The sequence below is a fragment of the Bidens hawaiensis genome, unplaced genomic scaffold (assembly GCF_021521415.1).
Source record: "Bidens hawaiensis isolate Kalapana, Puna unplaced genomic scaffold, B.hawaiensis_p1.1 tig00012097_1, whole genome shotgun sequence".
Lineage (NCBI taxonomy): Eukaryota > Viridiplantae > Streptophyta > Magnoliopsida > Asterales > Asteraceae > Bidens > Bidens hawaiensis.
In genome coordinates, this window is record NW_027491973.1 from 542,442 (window position 1) to 569,644 (window position 27,203).

General features: G+C 34.6%; 2 protein-coding genes and 1 pseudogene across 3 annotated transcripts; 1 reads left to right on the forward strand and 2 right to left on the reverse strand.

Annotated features, from left to right (window-relative positions):
• The first annotated feature begins 2,270 nt into the window (after nt 1–2,270).
• LOC143539964 (uncharacterized) lies at nt 2,271–5,170 on the forward strand (annotated as a pseudogene). The gene is made up of 7 exons (XR_013136520.1): nt 2,271–2,399; nt 3,097–3,594; nt 3,674–4,145; nt 4,221–4,293; nt 4,372–4,462; nt 4,554–4,633; nt 4,758–5,170. The product of XR_013136520.1 is annotated as an uncharacterized LOC143539964 (transcript).
• A 293-nt stretch (nt 5,171–5,463) lies between these two features.
• LOC143539945 (dnaJ protein P58IPK homolog B-like) lies at nt 5,464–7,067 on the reverse strand. The gene is made up of 7 exons (XM_077033128.1): nt 7,053–7,067; nt 6,868–6,999; nt 6,524–6,778; nt 6,227–6,439; nt 6,058–6,138; nt 5,752–5,970; nt 5,464–5,667 (listed from the first exon to the last, which is right to left on the reverse strand). Exons 1-7 carry the CDS (start codon nt 7,065–7,067, stop codon nt 5,464–5,466), a joined length of 1,119 nt encoding a protein of 372 aa, XP_076889243.1.
• A 16,664-nt stretch (nt 7,068–23,731) lies between these two features.
• On the reverse strand, nt 23,732–26,434 carry LOC143539985 (zinc finger protein JACKDAW-like). The gene is made up of 3 exons (XM_077033157.1): nt 26,270–26,434; nt 25,359–25,772; nt 23,732–24,754 (listed from the first exon to the last, which is right to left on the reverse strand). Exons 1-3 carry the CDS (start codon nt 26,403–26,405, stop codon nt 23,859–23,861), a joined length of 1,446 nt encoding a protein of 481 aa, XP_076889272.1. The 5' UTR covers nt 26,406–26,434; the 3' UTR covers nt 23,732–23,858.
• Nucleotides 26,435–27,203: the final 769 nt, after the last annotated feature.

A 27,203-nucleotide genomic window follows, 5' to 3' on the forward strand; every position in this document is an offset into this window, starting at 1 on the left:
TACGTATATTATTAAATTTAACTTTTCTGTTGTATTTTTTTAACCATTCGTGTATTACACGGGCTATATCTTAATTAGTAAAAAGTCAATTATAGTTTTGATTTAATAAGTAACTATTCAATTTTATATTAGCTTTCTGTTGGCTGCAAATTTATTTATATGTATTCAGACCTTCAGTAAATACCCTATAGGGCGTATTCGTGTAACGTATATGTAATATATATTTAAACAGTTTCTTTAAATTATTTATTAGTTATGTTAACGTAAGTGGTGCACTAAAATTCATATCTCAAATTGCACTTATTAAAAGTATATCATTGTCCGGACCATTGGAGTCCACAAGTTCAATGCTAAAAACACAAATCAGTAACATTTACAGCATGATTATACGATTAAAATCGAAAGTGGTCCATTTTTTTAAGTTAATGTATTATTCATATATTTGTCGTTACTTTTAAGTGTATCTCAAGCCTCAGAGAGTCCACTTCAAAGTTGCCGACGATCGTCCCACGACCCATGAAAATATTTTGATCACGTAAAACGATTGCAACAGGTACAATGATGTTTTAAGCAATCATCGATACCAACCATAAAATGTTCTACCATTGTAGCAGTGACACCATCACTATAAAATAACACCTACAAAATTCACATACCATAGACAAACATACATATAATATACCTCAGTAGAAAACGTAACAATCACACAAATCTATAAATCAAGCCGCACACACCCATAAATTCATACATATCGACTCACACACAACTTAAAACTAAAAAGAAACCCAACAAAGACGTCTTAGCTAATTAGCACTACAAAAATCCTCATTTAAAAATAGAAACGTAACAAAAATAAAGAAGTGTGTCAACAATGGTAATGATGGGGTAAAGGGGTTGGTGAAGGAAGTGTATGAAGTGTTGTGTGTATGTCGAGTTTACATGTGTTTAATAGAGTATGTATGTATGTGTCACAAGTCACAACCTCTTTATGTACATGTGAGGGCTGTGTGTATATTTGTCCCTTTTTTCTAATATTTGTAATAACAACAATAAAATTATTTACAAACATTAAATTCAAGAAAATGATAGGCTACATGACAAACCGTCACACAACACGTTTCTACACTTATTAATTCAATTTGGCATATTAATACGTTACCCAAGATGCAATTTTCTTTCATAATATTAATAACTGTTTATTTTCAGCTGTACGAATAATATTACTTTGCTAATTAAACATTGTTTAATTAATGATTAATACTTCTATGTTATTATATACCAAAAGGCGTACAAATATGCTACCCCTTTCCCCCACCTACAATTTATTATCTTTTGCCTTTTGCCAAAGACAAGTTAAAGTATAAAACATATAAAGTCAACCATTAAATTTTTTAAAAGACAAATACTATCTAGTTATTAAACTAATAAAAGGCTTTATTTAACATCTATGCAACAAAACAATAATAAAAAATGTATATTGGTTTTTATTAATCCCAACTATCGTCTTTTGGTCACTACCCGGTCCCAACTTTTAACGTATTTATTCATAACGGTCCGCAACTAACAGAATCCTAACGTTGTTAGTTTCAGGTCGTCGGAAAAACGTTTTTGGCCGGAAAACTCAATTTTTTTCTCGAAAACTCAACATTTTCGTCTTAAACATCTTGGTAACTATGTATTGGACATTTAGGAACATTTTCTAGTAAAATGCCCAATTATTGAGGTCGTCGGGAACCCTAGAATCATTGTCCGAATCGTTGATAGTGCTCAAGTGGTGGTAGTCGTTTGACGGTGAGTCAATTGGTGCTGATGGCAGTGTTTATGTGGTGTTTTCCGACAACAAATTTGACTTTTCCGGCAACCTGAAACTAACAGAGTTACGATTCTGTTAGTCGCGGACCATTAGGAACAAATACGTTAAAAGTTGAGACCGTCAGTAGCCAATTTATTAGTTGGGACCGACAATAACCAAAAGACAAAAATAGAATTAATAAAAACCAATATATCCGATCAAAAAAGTTGTTTTTTTTAAAAGTTCAAATAATAACATGAGAAGTGGTCTTGATGTATAAAACAAACACAATAAAAGCAAAAACAAAACTGTGATGAGTAATTTTAAGGTTGGTGTGTTCTGCCGTGGTACGAGGTGGGTGTTGTTGGTGGCTCACAATTATCCATCCAACCACCACTCTCATTGTCAGTGTCATCTCTCTATTTCTTGATTAATATTTTTGTGGGGGTTTAACAGGGTTTCCCATTTCATGTGTTATTATACATATACATATATATAACATTTACGTATTCAACCTCTTAATTATTCATCCATGGAGAAAGCCAATACTCATAAAGAAGCTGCTGATAACATCTCTGTGGATCTTCCAGCTTCCCTGATTTACAAGGTATCTTTAAATATTAATACACACACAGTTGTTTTCTTCTTAAATTTATAATTTTGACTCAAAAAGATAGAACCTTTATATGTAAATTATGGAGTGAAAACAGGTTAAAGATTGAATTATATGATCTGGGATTTTTTTTATTATTTTTATTTTTATTTTTTTGCAAAATTACCCTAGAAATGGAATTATATGACATGTGGTTGATTTTAATTTTTGGGCTTTATATGATTTGGTGTAAAATTACCCATAAAAATTTTATTTTTTAGAAAAAAGATTGGTTTATGATCATGAAAATTTGTGTTGTTGCAAGTTTTATGTTTCTTGGAAATTGGGTTTTTGTTGTTTTAGGATTTATCGAAAGGTAATCTTTAAAGGCAGCATCTTTTTGTTATTGAACTTTATTCTTCACTTCTAGAGTCATGCTAAACAAATTCACTTACTTTGTGTTCTTGATCCTGTTACATGGTAAATTAGTCATATAAATTTGGCTATAAAACTTTTGATTTTAAGTTTTGTGATCAGAATTTTATTTACTTGGTTTTTCTGGAAACACCAAAAAGATCATAACTTTAATGGTTAAGTTTAGTCAAGAATTTTTTGTCAAGAAACAAGCTTATGCAGTTGACTTTTGACAGTCAAACGCAATACTTTTCGGTTTTCATATTCCAAATTCATCTGATTATTGGCATATATTCAGGATGGAGAAACAAGTGAAATAAGTGAAGTTACAACAACAACCGAAATAACCGAAGTCAACACAACCAGTCAACACTCAAAGCCACAACATCTGGTGTTAGAGATACCAGAAAGAGCATTTGATAGGCTAAACACGCCGTTAACACCACAGCAAACTCCAAAACGAGTAAATTTTTCGCCTTTACCTAGCCCAACATATGTTTATCCCAAATTTAATGAATCGTCATCAAGTCCCTTATCAACCAGAGGCATATCATCCATCAAAAGCCTAATTCCTAGATTAAGTTTCAAGTTTAAAAACCGAAACTCAGAGATCGAAAAGGCTGCAATCCTAGCCCTTGGTGGCTCACCATCAGATATTAAAAGGAATGCTAAAATGTCTAGAGCATTATCTTTTACAAAGTTATTTTCATCCAAATCAAAAAGAACATCATCTTTACCGGTTACTCCTATTGCTCATTCAAATCCCGAGTCCGTGCATGGAAGAAACACTATTGAAGTAAGCACATCACTTTCTTTAGCTTTTATTAGTTAATAATAAGTTTGTTATATGTTTCAATAATATTAATTTGTTACAGAAAGGTTGGATCCAACGGCCTATGTATCGGTCACATTCCGTTCCTGATTTGATTAAAGACGTAAACATAAATCAAACAGAGTCTTTAGGTGGTGTGTTTAGGATAATTCCAGCTACTCCAAAAGTTGCACAAGGAAGCGTTCCCACAATTAACGCTATTCACACAACCGAAACCGATGGAAATGATCATAAAGAAGGCGAGGATATTGCAGAAGAAGAAGCCGTGTGCAGAATATGATGGTTGAATTAAGGGAAGGTGCTGATGAGACACTTAAAATGGAGTGTGATTGCAAAGGAGAGTTAGCCCTTGCCCACCAAGAATGTGCCATAAAGTGGTTTAGCATTAAAGGTAACAAAACTTGTGAAGTTTGCAAGCAAGAAGTCAAGAATTTGCCTGTTACTCTTTTAAGAATTCAGAGGTCTCAAAGCCGAAGAAATGGAGCTATGCATCATTTAGACGGTCCTAGATACAGGTAACATGTGTAACATAAAAAACATTTTATTCTTGTAGACTTGATATTATTTATTATTGTTGTTTTTGTGATCAGAGTATGGCAGGATGTGCCCGTTCTTGTGATCGTTAGCATGCTTGCATACTTTTGTTTCTTGGAGCAACTTTTGGTATGTCAAGAATGTTAAAAGTTTAAATCCTTTTAAAGTTTAGCAACATAAGTTATGTTGTTTGTGTGTGTGTAACAGGTGGATAAAATGGGTTCTGGTGCAATTGCAATATCTTTGCCTTTTTCTTGCATATTGGGTCTCCTTGCATCAATGACATCAACAACAATGGGTATCTTTTCATCCCAGTTCTGATAGCAATATAATTGATTTATTCTACCAATTATAGATTTTGACCAATTTTTTTTCAAATTTATGTTCAGTGAAGAGACGATATGCATGGATTTATGCAACCGTTCTGTTCGCTCTAGTGGTTGGTTTTGCGCATGTTTTCTATTCAAAGGTAAATTATTCGGATTTTGACGTGAATTTTATCTTGAAATAAGACAAATAGTGTGTAGTATTCCACGTTTGACTTTTGAAGTCAAACTCACTGAAAACCGAGACTCTGCATGAAAATTTTACAGCTTAATGTGACCGGGGTGCTATCCGTTTTGCTTGCTACATTTGCTGGCTTCGGTGGTGCAATGTGCTTCACTTCGATCATTTATGAAATTTTAAAATTGAGGGACAATTGGCGAAACCAACATGGTGGGACCCCAAAAACGGAACGACAAGAGTCCTCAGAGCCTCAACGACAAGGCGGTTCAATAGATGCAGTTCAGCCACACCAACCTACAGACACCGGTCATAGACCCCAAACTGAATCTGATCTGCAAGGAGGTCAAACCCAAGAACTGGGTCTGCAATCCAGATCATAACGGGTTTTGTGCGGTTCATTTGTTAAACATCTTGTAGCCATGGCTGCTTAGTTACAACCAAAACTAAGATTGTATAGAATCCTGTTAATGGTTTATGCTAATGAAATCTTGAGTTTTGGTCAAATGGAGTTAGTAATTTTGCATCGAGAGGAGGGCAATTTGGTATTTTCTTGAATGCTAAAGATCATATTCATGGACTCCCATAACACATTAGATGGCATATTCTAATTTACTATAACTCATTTGAGTCAAGCCACATGATTTTGTATAATGTCAAAAAAATGCCTTGTGAATTTCATATCATATGAAAAGAAACAAGAAATCATATCATGACCTAACTTAAGTAGCCGAAAGTTTAATTTCCTACAACCGAAAGTCTAATTTCCTGGTCAATGCGAGCAGAGTGCGTAAGTTACATGTGAAAACCACCAAATCCACCGCCAGGAAAACTGCCAAATCCACCGCCCGGAAAACCATCTTCAAAATGAAATGTAAAACCACCACCACCAAAACCACCTGCACCAAAAGGGTTAAATCCACCACCACCCATATTCATGCCCTCTTCAATGTCTTCACCATTATCATATCTTGCACGCTTGTCATCGTCTCCAAGAATCTGCAATCAACAGTTATCGGGCCACAGTCAACAAAAATCATCAGTTTGACTCAAAAAGTCAAAAGGGTAAACTAAAGAAAGAACCTCATATGCAGCAGCTATTTCTCTGAATTTATTTTCTGCTGCTTCTCTATTATCCACATTTTTATCCGGGTGCCATTGCAAAGCTAGCTTTTTATAAGCTCGCTTTATCTCAGATATCGTTGAAGTCTCCGACACGCCTAAAATCCTATACCAATCTTTCCGTTGACTTATTTTCAAAGCTTTCTCAGCCTTCATAAGTGACTCCCGAATGCTCATATCCTTTAAAAAGAATGCCATTTTAATAATTACAAACATGTATATACAACTACAATTAATAATATAACCGAGTTTAAACTTTAAACAAACCCGAGGCGATTTTTCTGCAGCTGATTTGATATCTGCAACTGCTCCTTCCCAATCTTCAGTCAATAATTTGGCCTCACCCCTCTGAGAATAATGGATTTAAATAAGTTACATAAATATTCAAACTTAAGGCTTTTTTTATATTGTGATAGCGTGTGTGACATTAAAAAACCTGAACCAAAGCTTCGGTATGTTCTTCATCTACGGTGAGAACTTCTGTGCAAGCATTTATAGCATCTTTTCCTCTACCAAGCTTAACCAAAAGCTTACATAACCCGAGATAAAGATGCATATTATGTGCCACGTGATCGGGGTCTAAAGCAAGTGCAGACTTGTAATCTTCCACAGCAACCCGCAGTTTCCCCTTCTTCGCATTATCTTCCGCCTGCAACAAAAGTCAAAGTTTGACTTCTAGACAAAAAGTCAAAGACTAGGAGACATACAAAATTCAATCGGTAGTTGGATTTACAAGTTTTGTCTTTTTCAGTAAATTCTTCAATGCAAAATATGCTTTCTTCAATTCCCCGTGTTCTGGATCGAGACGGAGCCCTTTCTGGTAATGCCTAGTAGCAACATCATGATCGGCTAAATAATAATAAGCACGACCACGAAGCAGCAATGCATCTAAATTATCCTCGTCTTCTTTAAGTATGAATCCCGCTTCTGAAATCGCCTCTGCATAGTCCTTAGCAGCTACTAATAACCTCACTTTTAGTATCTCAGCCTGCAATTTAAACATAACATACATTCATACAACATATAAATAGTTAGAATCATACAAAATATAAATAGTTAGAATGCGACATATGGTACCTGTGAGCACGCAGGAGAAAAAACAAGAACCACTTTATCTATATAATCCAAAGCTTTTAAATAATCGCCCGAACCAAAGAGGCTGCTGGCTGTATCTAAAGCACTTTGTGCTTGATGCAATTGAGAAAGCTCCTTTTCGACAATGAAGTTTCCCGGTTTCAATTCAAGAAACTTTTTGTAACTACCCTCAGCTTCCTCATATCTACATTAGCCAAAAACCGCCTGAATCATATAAGTTTCTAATCAGGAACTATCTGAACTAGTATATAACTAACTCAAAAGTTAAAACAGAACCTGCACAAATTGCAAAGAACAGAAGCCCGGCGCCGATACGCTTCTGAAAGTGATGGATTCGCTTCTATGGCGGCATTAAGATCGTTGATTGCGTCACTATAACGTTTAACCCTTATACTATGTGAAACTCTTTCAAACAATTCAGCAGTATCACTGGATTTTCCATCTGCATGACCATAAACATACAAAAGAGTGCAGTTATTAGAATTTTAGTATTACTATTTTTACTTATTTATTTATTTTTTTACTATTACTATTTTGATATAATTATGTTAAGCTTTTTTTGCCCCCTTAACCAGCTGAGCTACACGACGGGGACTTTTTGTTTATTATGTGGTGTTACATCCGGATTTTGGTTGATTTAGTGATTATTTATTCATAAGTTAATATATGTTTGTCCCCGTTCACAAAATTAATGAACAGCATGGACGAACACGAACAAGCTCAATTCTTTGCACGTACCTTGGGCGGAAACGAGGGGTTGAAGCAGAAGGAGTTGACAAGCGAAGACAAAGTGGAGTATGAAGAGAGTGTATACGAAGCCTCTCCATGCGACAACATCCATAGCTGACTTCATCATCGGATTGCTGTCGGTCTGTCTGTTTGAACTTTGAACCTAGTACGTCGTGGGGGATAATTATGTCCAGGAGTTTGTGGGGATTAAAGTGTCATTCCACGTGATTCTGCCCAATTAGTGAATTACACGTGTACTTGATGTTGGAATCAATTGGCCAACCAAAACCAACATGGAGTAACGTATATCGGTACATGCTAAAAAAGCGTAACAAGTTTTAACTCGATTTGTAATATCAGTTGACTTTATATAAAATATATGGGTGAAGATATTCTATAAATATAGACAAAAATGAGAAGATGAGAAGGATTTGTAGCCACACAAAGAAAACCCTTCAAAAAAAATTAAAAATAAATAAATAATCAGAACTCAAAATTTAATAAAAAAAACAAAATACGTAAAAACACAAAAATATTTTCACCGTCTTCCTCATTAACAAAAAAAAAAGCCATCGAAAAAGATACAATGTTGAGTGAAAAAGACCATTGTGCTTTTTTGTTTATCATTGTGTTTTGTGTTTATTTTCGTCATTGATTGTGTCTTTTTTTCTTGACATTGTGTATTTTTTTCTTGATATTATGTTATATTACTCAATATTGTGTTATATTTTGTTCAGCATTGTGTTATATTTTGCGATTTATTGTCTCTTTTTTTTAGTTATAATTGTGTCTTTGTTCATTTTCGTCATTGTGTCTTTTGTCTTTGCATTGTGTCTTTTCAAAGTTTTTTTTATTTTTGGAACGAGAATGACGAGAGAAACATTTTTGGTTTTTAAATTTTTTCGTTTTTTATTATATTTTTAATTATGATTTTTTATTAATTTTTTGGAATTTTTTTAGTGGTTTTTTGTGTGGCCACAAATCCTTCTCACACTTTTTATTTTTGTCTCCCTCTGTATTTTAACTTTTCCCTAAAATATATATATCAAAATACTTACAAACTCATTTATTTATTTTATAAAACCTGTTACATATAATATAGTTATGTTATAATTTAAACCGGTTGAATGGTAGCATATATAAGAAATATAATAGGATTATTCATAAAGTCAGTCGGTGTTCGTGAAGTAACAGGAAGTGGTTGTGTCAAAATAATGGCGACTTTGATGATAACATGTGGTGTTTGCGATAGTGACGACGGTGGTATGCTGGTGATGGACGGCGATGGTCATCATATATATAAGAGATGGTGTCTATTTCAGTTATGCACTTGTAAATATTTAACCCTTTGTCTTGATCGTTTCCCCTCGTCTATTGGTTGAAAATGGAGCTTGGGAGGCTACTCTCGAGACAATAACCATGTCAGAGTGGTTTGCGTGGTTGCTAGGAAGGAGATGACGGACTTTTATTAACTTATTTGAGGTGGGTGCCATCTCTCACCTCCCTTCCATCTTTCATTATCTTTTTTCCGCATAGCGTCATATTGTGTTTTTATCTATCTTCATATTTTATCCTTAAACCATCATAAAACCATGGAAATGCTCATATTTTTCATTCCTTCCGCCCCTCGCATTAAAAAATAAGAAATAAAGAAAATAAATAAATTACCATGTCATAAATTACAAGTAAGCAAATAAAACAAAATAATAATCAACAAAAACTAAACAACTAAATTTTAAAACAAGTATAAGAAGCATATTTTCATATCATCAATGAGCCGTAGAAATAGTTAATACTCATTAAAAACGTTGTACTAAACTTCTTAACACCATATAAATCAATTTTAGCATAGTGAGGAACTTTAAAAAAATTGCAAGTAAACAAAAAATCTAAATAATAATTAACACAAACTATACAACTATTTTTTTTAAAAAAAAGGTAGAAATCATATTTGTCATATCATCAATGAGAGAAATAGTTCTATTCGCATTAAAAACCTTGTATTAAACGTCTTTAACACCATATAGAGCAATTTTAGAGAGTAATATTCCACAACACGGTAGCAAGGAACTTCACAATCTCTATCAATGTATGCTCTTGCATACACTGGTTCACATGAACTACCAGTATCGTAAGAAAAAAGAAACGTAGCTCACTGTGCAAAAAATGGAATGTTACGATCATGCATACAATTTTAGAACTCGTGTGAACTTGATGTTAATGAATATTCGAGAGATGTTGATGAATCAGTGTGTTGACGATTGCATCAAAACTAGTAGGGTTTCTTTGTGTATTGCGGTGGGAATTCCCTTATTGCATAAATATGAAATAATGCTTGGAATAGTATCGGATGTAATAAAACAAAAGTTACAAATAAGGTTCTTATATACCTAAAGAAATATTAACACATGTATTACATCAATCGAAAATCATAAAACGAATACCAGTCCGATAAAAACGACAATGTTACCTATGTTGTTTGGTCGGTTCTTGAATTTGCTTCGACTCGGTATGATTATGGCACTAAGAAATGCTTGATTTCAAATATAACTACATTTTCATTGAAAATTTATAGCGGAATATTGAGAGGAGAAAGTGAGGGCACGGGAACATTTATGTAATTAACTCATATTTTAAGGAATATCCCATATATCTTTCCAACTTTTTTTTTTTAAAGTTTGGTACACTTATATATCAAAGCAACTTTTGCTTAAAATTAGTTATTGTAGTGAGGAATAATCTTATGAATTGTCAAAAGATTTCTCAAATGGTTAAAAGTACTAAATGGACGAAACTTCTGTAATTTGTAAACATAATATGATAATAAGATATTAAGATTGCATAATCTTTTATTTATGTAATAAAATCTGTAAGAAGTAACATGTAAGCCCAGCCGCCCAGGTATCGTACACACAAAGCCCGAGCTCATTTGTAGGCTTGTAGCCCACAGCAAAACGTTGGGTTGAATCATTCCAGAAAAGGCCCAGATGGAGTTATTAATTTCATTTGGTATTTTATCCTCACTTTTTTTATATCATCGTTGATTAAATAAGAAAAATAAAATACTTAAATGCAATGTACACGATATGACATAAGAACTGTACTAGAAGACATATCACTAACAAAATTTTAAAAGAGAAGCAAAATAAATGAATAATGAATAATGTATTTTGTACATTTAAGAGCACATCTAATATGAAGAAACATAGTGACGGATTTAAAAGAGAAATTAACTGGTAGCACGAGCTAAAAAAATTTTATACTGAAAATATACTTTGTAAAAAATTATTGAGGGGTAGATGCTAGATTTGCCGCTGCCCACTAGGGAAGCGAACGACGACATGGCTTTTAAATGCGCTTCATAAAAATCAAATGGTTGCAAACAAAAAATACCCTCGAACACCATCTTGGTTCATATAAGTTTATTAAGTCCGTGTGTATGTTGTGCTAGGTAGGGAGGCGCCATTGGGCTACCTCAACTTGTCAAACCACACCACCTTTTGTAACATTCGGCCCTCGCACCATCATTATTGTTCGCTTTGCTCACGATGAGCTCACAAATTTGTTTTTGGTTACCCATGTGGATACTTCCTAGAAGGTCGCCAAGCTAATTAATATTACTCTCATCCGAGCACGCTTAACTGTGGAGCTCTCTTCTCATCCACTAGTATTAAGTCCAAAATGCGTTGGTGATTTAAAGACTGAACATTTACTTATGAACCAATAATCTCTCATGTCCACGACCAATGTGACATTCGTCAAGGGTGCGACAAACATCTCATTTTTTGGATGGTGGTGTTTGTAACACCTTAGGCAAATCCCACATCGCCCGTGAGCAGGAGAGATTCTTGGTTAATAAGTAAAAGCCCCGCCTCTTAAATCACCAACGCGTTTTAGGCTCAATGCTAGTGGACGAGAGGAGAGGCTAAGCGTGCTCAGGTGGAACTTGGAACTTGGAAGTAGTACTAGGATGGGTGATTTCCTGAGAAGTCTTCACTGGGGCAACAAAAAACAAATCCATGAGCTAGCGAGCGATCCCAGTTCGCAACAGAGAACAAGACAGCGCGAGCGTACCTTTGTTCGCAAAGCGCACTATATTGGTTGTACGAGGGGCCGAATCTTACACCCTTCAGCGCCTTGCTTCCCCTCCCCCTCCAGCGTTAACACAATAACGGCGCTGTCACAATAAAGGGGGTCCATCCCCACTAATAATCAATCGCTTTCTTTTAAATGTATTTAAACATAGTTAACCCACGACGCTTGATTTAACGGGTGACTAGTTATTGCTCAGCTGCATACGTGACAGTGACGAGAAACGATAACTAGCTCTTGTTAATTATTCAACAATACGATACAATCAGTTTAAATAATAAAATGTAAAAGGTCATAGGTCTACCTAGAGGTGCACAAACCGGCATAAAAACCAAAATCGGTTTGAGTTGAAATTGGTTCGGTTTGGTCAACAAAAGTCAAAACCGGTTTAGGATCGGTTCCCATTTGGATTGAAACCGGTTTATTGGCCAAGTTACGATTGGTTTCAGTTCGAGTTTTGATCTATTTTTTGTCGGTTTTGGCCGGTTTCGGATTGGTTAACCGGTTTGGAACCGATTTCGGTGGAGAAAATTACAAGCTGGTTCTAAACCTACGGTTTCAATTGGTTCCAACTTCCAAACCAGTTAATTTCTACATTATCGGTTTCAAGCGGTTTGCCTTCGATTTGATTTTCGAGTTGATTCGGTTAACCGGTACCGTTGCACACCTCTACGTCTACCCACTCCCACGGATCCAAATCTTGAAAAGATGATCCTTTTAAAAAGGGCAAATAGGTAAAATCAAAGAAGTCCTTGCAAAGTGGGACCTATCAAGTACCAAAACTAACCAATTTATATAATTTCAATAAAGTTAATTAAATTATAAGTTAACACCAAAAAGTAATATTTACTGTTTTAGATATTGACCTTAAACACAGGGCTCCCTAAAGCGCTAGAGTAGCAGCTATAGTATAAAGTAAAATACTGCATTGTTAAGTCAATGAATGACTTTCTATGAAGTACACAAATAGCGCCCTACACTTGTAGGTTCACTTTCTCTTTTTGACAAAGTAATCTAATATATAAAAAAAGAAAATTAGAATTTAATACTAAGTTTAATTTGTATTGTTAAAAACAATTCCGATAGCATAATCTTCAAAGATTTATACTTGATTTTCACTCGATTTCTCTCACAATATTGATTATGAATGAAATGAAGAAACATGAGTGAAATTGAGTTTAAATCAAATACAAATTAAGTGCAAAATTTTAAGGATTATGTTATCGAGATTGTTCTTGGCAACAAACGTAAAGGTTAAGATTATCAATCGTTAAGTGTAACTATAAATTATTATAAGCCAACGGGTGATAGTTTGGACTATTAAAATCCGATTTTCAGTTTATATGCTGAGTGCCTTTATCATATCGATACCGTAATGAACCGAGTCGATACCGACCGTTTTCCCACCACAACACGCAAGGGAATTTTACTAGTTATTTTAAAGATGGTAAAATACTAAGCATACATTTGGTTTGTGTTATTTAACGATCATTTACATCAAAGAACAAGAAATAGATCACTCTCACTCTACTTGACGGCAAACTTGGCAAGCTAGGGAGTGATCTTCACCATTAAGCCCGCTGCACTGAGTCTCTCTCTATATATCTGTTAAAAACATAATAAAGTTTATATTACTTAGCTTTATTGTATGAATAGATAATAACTTCAATGTATTAAAAATGTAAAGGGTATGTTTGGTTGGAGGTAATGGAATGAAGGGGGAATAAAATGGAAGAAGGAATGTGTTAGGTATTACGTGTACGCGGCTGGCCCGAAAGGAGTCGGATGGGTCTACAAAAATCAATACAATACAACGGCTCGGGCCTTAAGAACTTAACGGTATTTCTAATTGATTTCTAAAACGAACAATAATACGAGAAGTAATATTCGCAGCAGAATACATGACAAAAATAATACTAATTTAAACCGAAACAAACAACCCAAAATAGAACCTGAATCGATGCTTTTAGCTTCCTATCGAACGTCTGATTGGAACTGCTCTTGATAATCGATACTTGTGTTGGGGATTTCAAAATAGCAACCTGGATTATTTAGAAAGTCGTGTGATAACTTTCAGATTAAAAGTTATTTTGGTGGTTCTCCAAAATACTTTAATCGGATAAAACTCTAACCTGAGACAAGAATTTCGTATGGAATTTGTGAGGAAGATAAACCAGAGAAAAATCGTCAATCCAAATATGAACGATATATTAACCTAGGGCAGTTTCAAAGTTAGATAACTGCTTTAAGCAGTTATCTATTCAAAATTCAAAATTCGTTAATAAATAAAATCCAAATTAAACTTATGATTATGTGTGACATAATCATAAAATTCATTTTTCTAATGAAATTTTAATGAAGCAATATTAACGAAAATAAAATTTTTCCAAGCTGACCTGGCAACTTAACCCCAGCTAGGGGCGCTGCCCCTTAGACCCTGCTAGGGGCTGCTGCCCCTAGAACCCTGCAACCGGGGTGGCAGCTTAACCCCAGCCAGGGGCGCTGCCCCCGGACCCCCGTTCGTTAGGGCCTTCGCCCCTAACATCATAGTAAACTAAAGAAAGTGTGCACTCCGCACATCCCAAACTTGCTTAATGTTTAATATGATTAAATTGATCGACCAGTTAATTCAATTTCACTAAAATACTAACAATCCTCCCCCATTTTAGTGCAATCCTTGATTAACTTAAACTTCTCACAAACAAACAAACTTATGCATAAATGAAATGTCGTGACGATTGAATTTCATCTTAGTATATTACACATTCCAAATATCCGAACATTAGGGAGTCGCTATGGATTGAACCCTTGCTATTCATAGTGAATACTCAAAGATAATATACACATAAGTTTACATACTTACATATTCTTACATGACACTTTATTTTACTAGCTTGGTGTCCTAATCCTTCATAAGCATATCAAAGCCAAGTCCCAGCTTCTTGAAGCAGCTAAACTTCATACTCATATAGGTAGTTCTTTTGTTCTTGCACCTGCATATGCAATTTTTCAAAAGAACTATTAAGAAGTTATACTTCAACCTCCTCAACTTGCAGGTCTGAACACATACCTTGGGATGTAAATAATAATGTGTTCCAATCTTCAGATGTTAAGCTTTCCACATTAAATTCAGCACCTAATGTCATATTAGATGGGAATTGGGTATCTTAACATGGAAGATTTTAGATGGACTTTAAAACCATCCCTATAGCCGCCTTGTGCACAAGATCCTTACTCAACCCTTTGGTTAAATGATCGGCTAAATTCATGTGAGTTCTCACAAACTCCACCAATATTACTCCATTGGTTATAAGTTCACGAATCATGCTATGTCTAACACCTAAGTGTCTAGACTTGTCATTATACACTTGACTATATGCCTTAGCCAAAGTAGCTTCACTATCACATCGGATAGATATAGAAGATATCGGTTTAGGCAACAATGGAATTTCATAAATTAAATTTCTTAGCCACTCAGCTTCTTTACCAGCTGCTGTTAATGCCACAAACTCATATTCCATTGTCGAGTTAGTTATACAAGTTTGCTTTTTTGATGCCCAAGATATAGCACCTCCTCCAAGTAGAAATACCCATCCACTTGTGGAAGAATGATCTTCATATTAGTAATCCAACTCGCATCAGAATATCATTCTAAAATAGAAGGAAATCCTTTGTAACTTAAACCATAGTCCATGGTTCCTTTCAAGTATCTAAATACTCGATTAATTGCTTGCCAATGATATGAACTTGGATTACTAGTATATCTACTAAGCTTTCCAACGGCATAAGCAATATCAGGCCTAGTGCTTATCATAGCATACATGAGTGATCCTAAAGCTCTTGAGTATTCCAGCTGATTTACAACAATACCTTCATTTAGTAGAAGCTTAACATCAGGATCTATGGGAGTACTCACGGAATAACAATCTTTGAAGTTAAATTTCTTCAAAACCTTCTCAATATAATGAGATTGAGAAATTGTAATACCATTGTTATTACGTGCGATTTTTATACCAAGAATCACCTCTGCCTCCCCCATGTCTTTCATGGCAAATTTAGATAACAAAAATTTCTTTGTGTTATCAGCTTGATCTTGGTTAGTGCCAAATATCAACATGTCATCTACATATAAGCAAATTATTACTCCTTTACCAGATGCATCAAATTTACTATATACACATTTGTCAGCTTGATTTAGTATAAAGCCATTAGACAATATCACATCATCAAATTTTTGATGCCACTGTTTTGGTGCTTGCTTAAGACCATACAACGATTTGATCAATTTACAAACCTTATTCTCATTTCCAGGCAAAACAAAGCCTTCAGGTTGTTTCATATAGATCTCCTCATCCAATTCACCATTCAAAAATGCAGTTTTTACATCCATTTGGTGAATTACAAGATTGTGTATAGCAGCAAGTGCTATTAACAACCTAATGGTCGAAATCCTAGCAACTGGTGCATATATATCAAAGAAGTCAATGCCTTCATTTTGTCTAAAACCTTGGATAACCAATCGGGCTTTAAACTTGTCTATGCTACCATCCACCTTCATTTTCTTTTTGAAAATCCACTTACTTCCCAATGGTTTACACCCAAGGGGTAAGTCAGTAAGTTTCCAAGTATTGTTTTGTATTATAGAATCAATTTCATCTTGAATTGCTTCTTTCCAGAAAGCAACATCCCTAGATGCCATTGCTTCACTAAATGTTCTTGGATCCTCCTCAATATTAAAACAATATTGATATTGGGATACAATCCCATCACTTGACCCTTCAACTAAATAAACTTGAAAATCATCACCAAAATTTTTAGGTTTATTTATTCTTGTACTTTTTCTTGGTTCAGTGCTGGTTGATGGTACATCTTCATCTATAATTTGAGATATCTTCAAACTATGACTCATGTCCTTTTGTCTAGGTACGGAAGTGAATCTTTGTTCATCAAATATTGCATCTCTTGACTCTATAACAGTGTTTATAGACATTGAGTCATTAGGTTCTAATACATAAAATCTATAAGCCTTGGAATGCTCAGCATAACCAATAAATATGCAATCTATACCTCTTTCACCCAAAGTTTTCCTTTTTGGTTCAGTTAGCCTAACCACGGCTCTACATCCCCAAACTTTAAGAAAACTTAAATTTAGTGACTTTTTGTACCAAAGTTCATATGGGGTTATTTTATTCCGTTTATTTGGAACTCTATTCAATAAATAACATGCTGTTAACATAGCCTCACCCAAAAATCCATCACTTAAACCAGAATAGGATAACATAGCATTAACCATTTCTTTTAAGGTCCTATTCTTCCTTTCCGCCACACCATTTTGTTGTGGTGTATAAGGAGCCGTTGTTTGATGTATTATACCGGTAGATTGAAAATATTCCGGATCATAAAACTCACCTCCTTTATCAGTACGAAGATTTTTGATCAACTCATTTTGATGTAATTCAACTTCTTGTTTATATATTTTAAATTTGTCAAGTGATTCATCTTTAGCATGTAGTAAATAAATAAAGCAAAATCTAGAAGAATCATCAATAAATGTAATTACATATATTTTATTTCCTAAAGATGGCGTACCATTGTAATTACATAAATCACTATGAATCAGTTCTAATACCTTGGATTCTCTATTTACTCGATTTGTAAAAGGTTTTCTAGTTATCTTAGTTAAATCACAAGTATGACATTTTCCATTAATAATATCAAAACCAGGTATTAAACTTATTTTAAACATATCTTTTAACCTTTTATAATGAACATGTCCTAATCTAGCATGCCATAAAACAGATTTATCCAAAGTTCTATTAGAGCTAGTAGAAATCAAGCAAACAGAATTATGAAAAGGAACATCCAAATTCAACTTAAACATCACATTACAAAGATAACCAAAGCCAACAAAGAAACCATGTCTTGACAAGATAAACTTGTCACTTTCAATCACTTGTTTGTAACCATAATTATTCAAAGCAATACCAGACAGCAGATTCTTTCGAATCCCCGGTACATACAAGACATTATTTAAAAGCAAATGTTTTCCGAAAGTAAATAAAAGTTCAACAGATCCTAAACCCTTGATAGGTTCAGTAGCAACGTTTCCCATGATTAAAGTAGATCCATCTTCAACTGGTTCAAGCTTCCTAAACCATTGGAGATTTTTGCAAACATGACTTGTTGCTCCTGAATCCACCCACCAGGCAATATCATCATCCTGCACATAACATGCTTGAGATATTAAAGAACAATAATTCTGTACCGAATTATAACTAGGTATTAAAGCCTGACCTTGTTGTTTTCCCGAGTCCTTAGACCCGCTTGGACCAGCACCATCTAACTTGCCTTTTCCATCACTTTTACCGGTCCGACATTCCTTTTTTAAGTGAACGAGCTTTCCACACTTCCAACACACTGACTTTGACTTCTTATTGGGATTGAAATTGTTGGAACTTTGAAACTTTCGTTTCCCTTTGCGTTTTTCAGCAACCTTAGATGATTCGACCATGTTAACAGAATTAGGGCCCGTGGGTTCTTTAATCCACACTTTCTCTTGAGCCCTTATAGACTCTTCTATTTGAAACGTGGTTCCTAATTCAACCATGGTATATCCTCCTTCTGATGTTTCATGGTGTTTCTAAAATCTTTCCAAGAAGGAGGTAATTTATCAATCGTGCTCGACACGGCAATTGATTCATCCATGTTCATGTTATACTGCTTAAACTGCCCTAATATTCTCAACAACTCATTATATTGTTCCATCACAGATCTAGAATCAATCATCTTATAGTTTAAGAAATTACCAACAAGGAATTTCTTACTAGATGCATCTTCTGCCATGTATTTTGATTCTAGAGTTTCCCATAATTCACTAGCAGATTCTACACTATGATAAACATCAAACAATGAATCAGACATACCATTTAATATGTGACCTCGACACAGATAATCATAGTTTTTCCATTTGGTCTGCCTTCGGGTCTGCTGCATTGTGACGTTCTCATCACTCATCTCCACTGCAGGCATCGGTGTACTCAGTACATACACAAGTTTGAGAGTGGTTAAAAAGAAGTGCATCTTTTTCTGCCATCTACGAAAATCGATCCCTTCAAACTTCTCCAATTTCCCGAATTTCTCAATCACGTTCTTAGAAGACTCTCCGTTTGACATCTTTCAACAAGCAATAACTTTTAATCTTTTGTTGGGGATTTCAAAATAGCAACCTGGATTATTTAGAAAGTCGTGTGATAACTTTCAGATTAAAAGTTATTTTGGTGGTTCTCCAAAATACTTTAATCGGATAAAACTCTAACTTGAGACAAGAATTTCGTATGGAATTTGTGAGGAAGATGAACTAGAGAAAAGTCGTCAATCCAAATATGAACGATATATTAACCTAGGGCAGTTTTCAGGTAGTTTCAAAGTTAGACAACTACTTTAAGCAGTTATCTATTCAAAATTCAAAATTCGTTAATAAATAAACTCCAAATTAAACTTATGATTATGTATGACATAATCATAAAATTCATTTTTCTAATGAAATTTTAATGAAGCAATATTAACAAAAATAAAATTTTTCCAAGCTGACCTGGCAGCCCAGCCAGGGGCGCTGCCCCTTGGACCCTACTAGAGGCTGCTGCCCCTAGAACCCTGCAACCGGGGGCGCTGCCCCCGGACCCCCGTTCGTTAGGGGCTTCGCCCCTAACATCATAGTAAACTAAAGAAAGCGTGCACTTCGCACATCCCGAACTTGCTTAATGTTTACTATAATTAAATTGATTGACCAGTTAATCCAATTACACTAAAATACTAACTAACTTGCAATTTGGGTTACGACGTTCAGTAAATATATATAATGGCTTCGTTTGGCTTTGCAATCTTGATAATATTAGATGATGTCAACAGAATTTAATGTAGATCTCACACAAATAATTGTGTGATATTACTTCACACAAAAAACAATCACTATAGCAATAGAATAATGTTGACGGTGGCAGTAGGTTAATCACGGACACAAACAATAATAATAATACAATCGTAAAGCAGTAAAATAGGAACACGAGATTTACGTGGTTCGGTCACGGTGTGTAACCTACGTCCACGGGCAACGAACAGGGTCTCTTCTTTTATTGAGGTGCTCACAAAATACATGATACAATATGGTTTATATAGGGAGGCTAACTAGGGTTTATTTCTTTTTCTAAAAGTTACAAGAAATAAAGTAAACGGGCCACTAAAGTTCAGTGGGTGGCCAGCCCATTCAACCCTTCAAGTCTTCAACTGCCCAACCCAAGACGGACCGGGGCTACACCCGTATAGAACCAACAGAATAGAATGGACAAGGGAAAGAAAATGATCATTCCATTCCTTATGTTGTTTGGTTAACCTATGAGAATGAAATGAATTATTACTTATGTTGTTTGGTATCCTAAAAAATTGTATGATTGAAATAGAAATAATAAAAACACTCCTATCACAAAATAATTTTTTTTACAAAAAAAAAAGAAGAAAAACCGCAATGGCGATGGTGGTGGTGTTAGCTCCGGCGACGAAAATGGTGGTGGTAGTGGCGAAGGTGTGGTGGGGGTGGCGGTGGTCAAGCGGTGGTAGCATTGGTAGGGTGGCGGTGATGGTCAGGCGGCGGCGGTGACAATGTTTTCGGTGGTTATAGCGACAATGGTGGCGACGGCTGTGGCGGTGGTTGCGTTAGTGGTAAGGTGGTGGCGGCGGTAAGGTATCGGTGATGGCGATGGTAATGGTAGTTGTTGTTGTTAGGCGGTGATGGTGTTGTTGAGAAAGTATGGTGAATAAGGAATGGAATGAAAAAAAAAAGAGGGGGTAGGAATGAATGGTGATGGCGATGGTAATGGTAGTTGTTGTTGTTAGGCGGTGATGGTGTTGTTGAGAAAGTATGGTGAATAAGGAATGGAATGAAAAAAAAAAAGAGGGGGTAGGAATGAATGGTTTTGATGGAATGGGATTCCATATGTAATGGATGGTTCCATTCCATTGAGCAACCAAACACCATTTTTTTTATTTCTACGTAATGAATCATTCCATTCCTCCTATCATTCATGCATACCAAACGCTACCTAAATTTCATAAAGATGTTCAGAATATAGCGACAATCAAATATTTATTTTGGGGGGTAAGAGACCAACTTCATTGCTTTTTCGATATCTAAGCTGACACTGTGTGTGAGCTGAAGATAAAACATAAAACAAGAAACAGAGAGGAAAATTTGTAATTGGGACCAACAGCTGAAATACGAAAGGCAATTCTTCACAACTTTTAAGTATTTGACATTTGACGACAACAAAAGTTATATACAATATGTAGTACCAATCAGGCATCAAATAGAATCTTATGAATTAATGTAACAATTTTTCTTAAAATTTTAAAATTCAATAAGAGTTACTTGTAACTGGGAAGGGAATTGAAAAGAATAAACTTTTATTTACTTTCAATAATTTTTAAAAAGTTATATTTAATCATGCGTATTTATACCCCTCCACTGTACACATGACGCTGCCCCTAGTCTTTTTTACTGAACAAATTTTAATAAATCATAAGGATGAAATCCACATTTTACTCTTTATTATTATTATTATGAGTTTGTATCAAATACAAATGAAATTAATGTGTTAATTGTGAGAATTAAGTAGAGTAATCATAAATTAAGTAGAGTAATTATATAATTATATCATAAAGTAATTACATAATTACTCTACTTGTATATATAATTACAATACTTGATTCTCATAATTTGCACGCAAATTTCATTTGTACGTTAACCTTCCCGTATTATTATTATTATTATTATTATTATTATTATTATATCAAAAGTTATCCCAAACAAGTCAAATAAGGCTCTATTTGTATGCTATTGCAATAATCGCTATGCGCTAAGTTTTAATCAAAGTAACCAACATATTTAATACCAATTGATGCAGGACATAAGCGAAAAAGGCTAGATAGTAAATGCTTAAAGAATCCAAATAGGATAAAGTTAATTATGATATCAAAATATGTCTCAAAAAGTAAGAGTAATGTTATGAAGTATCATTTTCCTTAAGTTCGATCGTTTAAAGTGGCCAACATATTTACTAATTAAAGACTTACATCATTACATGACTAGTAACATTTTTCATTTATTTTATTAACTTCTTCTTGTTCTTTCTTTTTAAAGTTTGTCGTCTTGATGTATTGACCCTTCATCATGCTAAAGCCTTTTATAAGTTAAAACTCAATTATAAATATGTGCGTCCAAAACTCCAAATATGTAACAATAGCTTGCAGGCTTGAAGCTTGCCCATGCATTTTTTTACACACTATTGCCAATGTTTTGGCACATTGTTGTATTAGAAATGCATAAGCCCGCATTAAAAAGTAACTTCGTATATAAAAAATACGTGAAAAAAAAACCGGTGAAGACAATTTTGGTTCCAAATCTAAAGAAAACAATAGTGAAAACTGTATATTCTTTGATTTTTTTTGTTGCTCTAGTTACGTGCATATAAATCTTTTTACTCATTCTTTTGTGGTTTTACACCTATTTTTATGGGTGATGCCCACTAAGAGCATCAATATATAAACCTTCAAAACGTTTGTTAAAAATTTACTCAAAAGAACTTTAAAGAACCCACAAACATTGACCAAAGTAGCCAGGAGAATACCTTTGACCTCTAGGTCAGCAAGACAAAATAATTTTTTCTTTTCAAGGTTCTACCTTAGTACCTTTAGGGAAAAAAATAAAGAAAATAAATAAAAGGCAAAAAAAGATTTTCAAGGGTAAAAGATAAACGGCACACGACACCAAGAAAAACAAAAAGACACAAAAAAGCATCCCATGACTGTGAGTGAGAATGACATTTTTTTTGTATAGTCCATTTCCAACACATATGGGCCCTACAATAATTCTACTTTGCCTCACTTTAGTTTTCGATATCTCATTTAAATTGGACCGAGCTAAAATGGTATGTCAAATAAATAGAGTTCAATATACATTATCTACGTTTGGAATAGACTGTTGATGCTAAAATTCTATAAAAGAAGTTCACTATGATAATACATAACATTCTTCTTATATGTATAAATATTTTTATGTATCGTATACTTTGCACTATATGTAAATAACGTACGATTATAAATAGGGTTGGTCAAATGTATACATTTATGCTAAACTTAAACATTAAACATTTGCATAGTGAGTAAAGCGGAACACGATGTGACTAAATTAGTATGGGAGGGATACATCCAATAATAATAGTGAGAGATTGTGTTACGATCTGTATGATCCATATGCATGCATGCATACATACATGACATACATATATACATACATACATTTAAAAAGTAGTTAAAATATATGTGGCAATACAAAATACTCAAATTAAAAAGAAAGAATGCTCAATATTATTATATATACTTTTAAATAATAAATCATATAGAAGTTATATGCCTTAAAAGATGGTAGTGTGTATTCATATTTGCTCTCTCAGCCATAAGCCATAATGTTAACTAGCACAACATTAATCACAAAATTAACATCTAGTCATCCATCTTTAGCATCAATTGCCTTGTTCATTGGTTCATACCTACTTACTTAGCAAACCTATCACTTAAACTCGGCCTATTCTTATTTGATTCAGCATATATACATATCTGATAGAAAGTGAAGATGTACAAAAAAGTAAAATAACAATAATAATAATAATAATAATAAGTAAAAAGGACATTAATTTCGGACAATTAAAGTAAAATTTTTTAAAGGATATATGTTTGTAAATCGTTTTTTACATTTTCAATATCAAAGTTGTAACAAGTGGCCAATTCAAGCATGAATATATTTAGCTTTGTATATATGTTTCTTCTTACATTTACAAATAAAAACATAAAGGTTCGTATATAAAAATAGTCCTGGTAAACTTATAAATGGTTTATTGACTTGCATATACGTAAAAAGCGGCTTTTTACAATCTTATTGACATCCCAATAATGTCAATTAACAACAGAACAATGTTTGTTTTCCAATAAAAGTGCAACCATTGGCAAAAAATCGAGTCTATAAATACATGATTATTATGCTACATTAAACACACGTGATGAAGAGATACAAATCAATAAAACAACTTATTGAAGTTCAACATCTAATTATTACTAGCGAATTGCCTAATTGATCCCATATTGGTTGAACCATAAGATGCAAAATTCACTAGATCTTGTGGCAACAATGGTCGGCCACCTTCTCCTCCCACTCCCAAGAAGTCTCGTGTCAATCCGTTGTCGACTCCACTAAAGCTCTGTTGCATCATCTTCAATGGTGCCATTGTTTCGTTTCTTGACATGATCATTTGTTGCTGGTCGAGATTGCTCACACGAGGACTCGAATTTGAAGAATTGTTGTTCATTGCACTAGAAACTTGTAACATATTATTGTTTTTCACCAAGCTGACTGCAGTGTTTGATGTGGTGGATGAGGAGTTCATGAGCCCGAAACTCGTTCCAAAAACCGATGGATTGCTCGTAGTCGAACCCATTTGAGCCGCTTTCTGAAGTAGTGCAGTCGCAGACATTGGACCGGTGGATTCGGATTGATGAGGCTGGTTCATTGAGTATAAAGAAGCTAGGGTTTCCTCTTTTAGATCTTCTGGCAATGATGTTAATGATAAGCCTGCCACTTGGTTTGAATTTGCAAAGTTAGCCATTGAAGATGAGCCATAAGCATTGACCATATCCGCTAACCCTGTGGAGCTTGATGACATGTAGAGATTTGAGTTCATACTCATTTGATCCATTGGAGAAAGATTGAGCTGGGAATTTGCTTGGTCTAACCAAAGTGATAATCTTGGCTTATTTTGATCTGTGAAATCGTTCCGGAAACCAGACCCGAATTGTGTGATCCCAGAAAACCCATGAGGGAAATTAGGGTTCATCACGGATTCATTCATGCCTTCGGCTTTCAAGCCGAGGTTATTTGGAATCACCGAGCTAAGTCTCACACTTTCCTCAGCCAATGCATCACAGAAAGCCCTATGAATTATAACTTAAATCATTAAAACATGATACTAGCTAATCAGTCGCTTTGAATTTTTTTGGAATAGTAGGTGGTTTAGAATTAACTAAGTATCTTTAATTAGAAGTTCTTGTACTTTTAAGCAGTTTCACTACCTCTGCAAACAAACTAGAGTTTTGTGAAAAAGCGTATACGCTAAATTAATTTTTGCGAAAAATCCTAGAGTTCGGTTGACACCTCACCAAGCTAGCTTAAAAATATTTACAACCTATATAACTTCACTTGTAGAGGTACCCAACTGTCTAAAACTGAAAAAACTTTTAATTAATCTTTTAATAACCTTGCTTGTTACAATTATAAAAGAAGAAAAAAAAAATTAATGGCACTTAATTATTTTTCCATTATTTATCAACAATATTAATCAGTTACTTTTTTGTATTTAATCTTTTAATTGTAACGTAAAAAATGCCTAAAATTAGCTAGTTAAGTAGTTAAACCCTAAATCAACCACCTACTAATCCAAAAGGTCCAAAACTTTTGTCTTTAAAAGTCAAGTGAATTAAGTTGAAGGCATTTATTTCCCCATTTTCAACAAAACAAAAAACCAAGGTTAATCCTAGATATTAATTATAACTAGTAGGTACAAACCTGGAGAAAAGTGTGCCACAGTCACACTTGTACTCTCTGGTACCACAAGTCTTGGAATGAGCTTTCCAGTCAGATTGAACTGCATATTTCTTTGAACATTTTTCACACTTCCATTTCTTCTCTCCATGTTTCCGGCTATAATGTTTCTTGATTCCTGTCAGATCTCCGAGTGCTCGAGACGGATCGTGGTGCACGCAAGTCTTTTCTGGGCATATGTACACTTTCTTCTTTATGGGTTCTTTGTTGTTCCTTTGCTTTAGCTTCCATGGTAAATTGTGACCTCTCCTATGAAGTTGTAGGTTTTGGTCTCTTTGAAAACCTTTGTTGCAGATTTCGCATACAAATCGGTTTGTTGCCATTAGCGATTTCGGTGAAAGCGCCATCACTTCAGCATCTGGATCTGTTTAATTAAAATTATAATCAACATAATAATTCAACACAATATATATATATATATATTTAACCATTTAATAACTACATCCATACAAAACAAGATGGATCCTTTTAGTATGACAATGATTGAGTAATAGTTTCATATTTTTGGAAAGATTCATTAATTGATCCGTACTTGAAGGGTAATGTTTTTTCGATCAAGTTATAGATGTATAAATCCACGTGTCAACGCCAAAGAGTTGGATTTGAAATTGAGAAATCTAAATCATCTAAAACCTATGTAGAAATTAGTGAAAAGTTATTATAGCTCTAGAAGTAGGATTTAATTATTCTAGACAAATTCATCGACTAAATTTGATTGTATCTTGTAACCACGTTAAACTATCAAGAAATCTTTAAATTAACTTATATATGTGTGTGTTCCTTTGAAATGGAAAAATGTTATGTACAATGTTTTCAGACCGGACAACTAACCGGTCGTCTTATGATAATATATGTTCATACCTGGGGTACCCGGTAAGTTTCTTTTCTTCTTGAGATTGGAGATGGGCTTAGAGTTAGGGTTTGGTTCATTCGGTGGCGGTGGTGGTTGGTGATGGCGATCTTGAAGCGGAATAGGGAACATCTCACCAGACATCATATCCTGATCAAAAGTAGTTTTTGTTGCTATTTTAGATGGCAGAATTACAAATTTTGTCCTTTAAAAAAAGCCAAATTACGGTTCGTGTCCTTTTTTTAGTTTCCTTGCAGGCGGTATCCTTTAAACATTTTTTTCCTACACGTTATGTCCTTTACGCTAACTAGGTTAGAAAAACTCAGTTAAATACCCTCACGTGAGTCGCATGTGAGGGCATTTTTGTCTTTTCGTCTGTACCGCAAATTATAACTTACAAAACCCCAAAACCTACCACCAACCCCAAAACCTACAGGTCCACTTACCTGCAAATTTTCATCATCCCAAACCCTAAAATCCACTTACCTACAAATTTTCATCATCCCAAATTCAAATCAAACAAAAACCCAGTTCCTAAAATCCACTATCTCCCCATTCCTCAATCCAAATTCAAATCAAACCAAAACCTGGTCGTACACCTCGGCCAAACTATCGAACTCGTCGGTGTTATATTCTCCGGTGAGATTTGGTTCAAACTCGTAGGAATCGTAACGGCCGATCTGGGTTTCAACGGGAAACCGATTACCAGCGTGAATTGGATCTGGGTTTGTGGGTTCGTAACCGTTCGTCGGATCTTGGTATTCAAGAGGCATCAACTTCTTCCCTGGTAAACTCCATGGGTGCTCCACAATCCGACCCGGCAATTACTCGGATCTTGACCTCCATTAACGACCCGGAATGCTTGGCGCAGTGTAATCGGTGTTCTGCTCCTGCCGTTAGCTGTTCCCACCATCCTTTTCAGATCTTTAACATTAAAAACCCACA

Bases quoted from the DNA above. Each gene is read 5' to 3' on its own strand.
- LOC143539945 (XM_077033128.1), bottom strand. The intron at 6,440-6,523 runs GTAAATCCAACT...CTTTTGTTGCAG, and splicing joins TACTGAAAAAGACAAAACTT to GCGGAAGATAATGCGAAGAA. The intron at 6,139-6,226 runs GTTTTTTAATGT...CATTATTCTCAG, and splicing joins ATACCGAAGCTTTGGTTCAG to AGGGGTGAGGCCAAATTATT.
- LOC143539985 (XM_077033157.1), bottom strand. From the start codon at position 26,405: ATGATGTCTGGTGAGATGTTCCCTATTCCGCTTCAAGATCGCCATCAC. The intron at 25,773-26,269 runs GTATGAACATAT...TTAATTAAACAG, and splicing joins AAACTTACCGGGTACCCCAG to ATCCAGATGCTGAAGTGATG. The intron at 24,755-25,358 runs GTTATAATTAAT...TAATGATTTAAG, and splicing joins CTCCAGGTTTGTACCTACTA to TTATAATTCATAGGGCTTTC.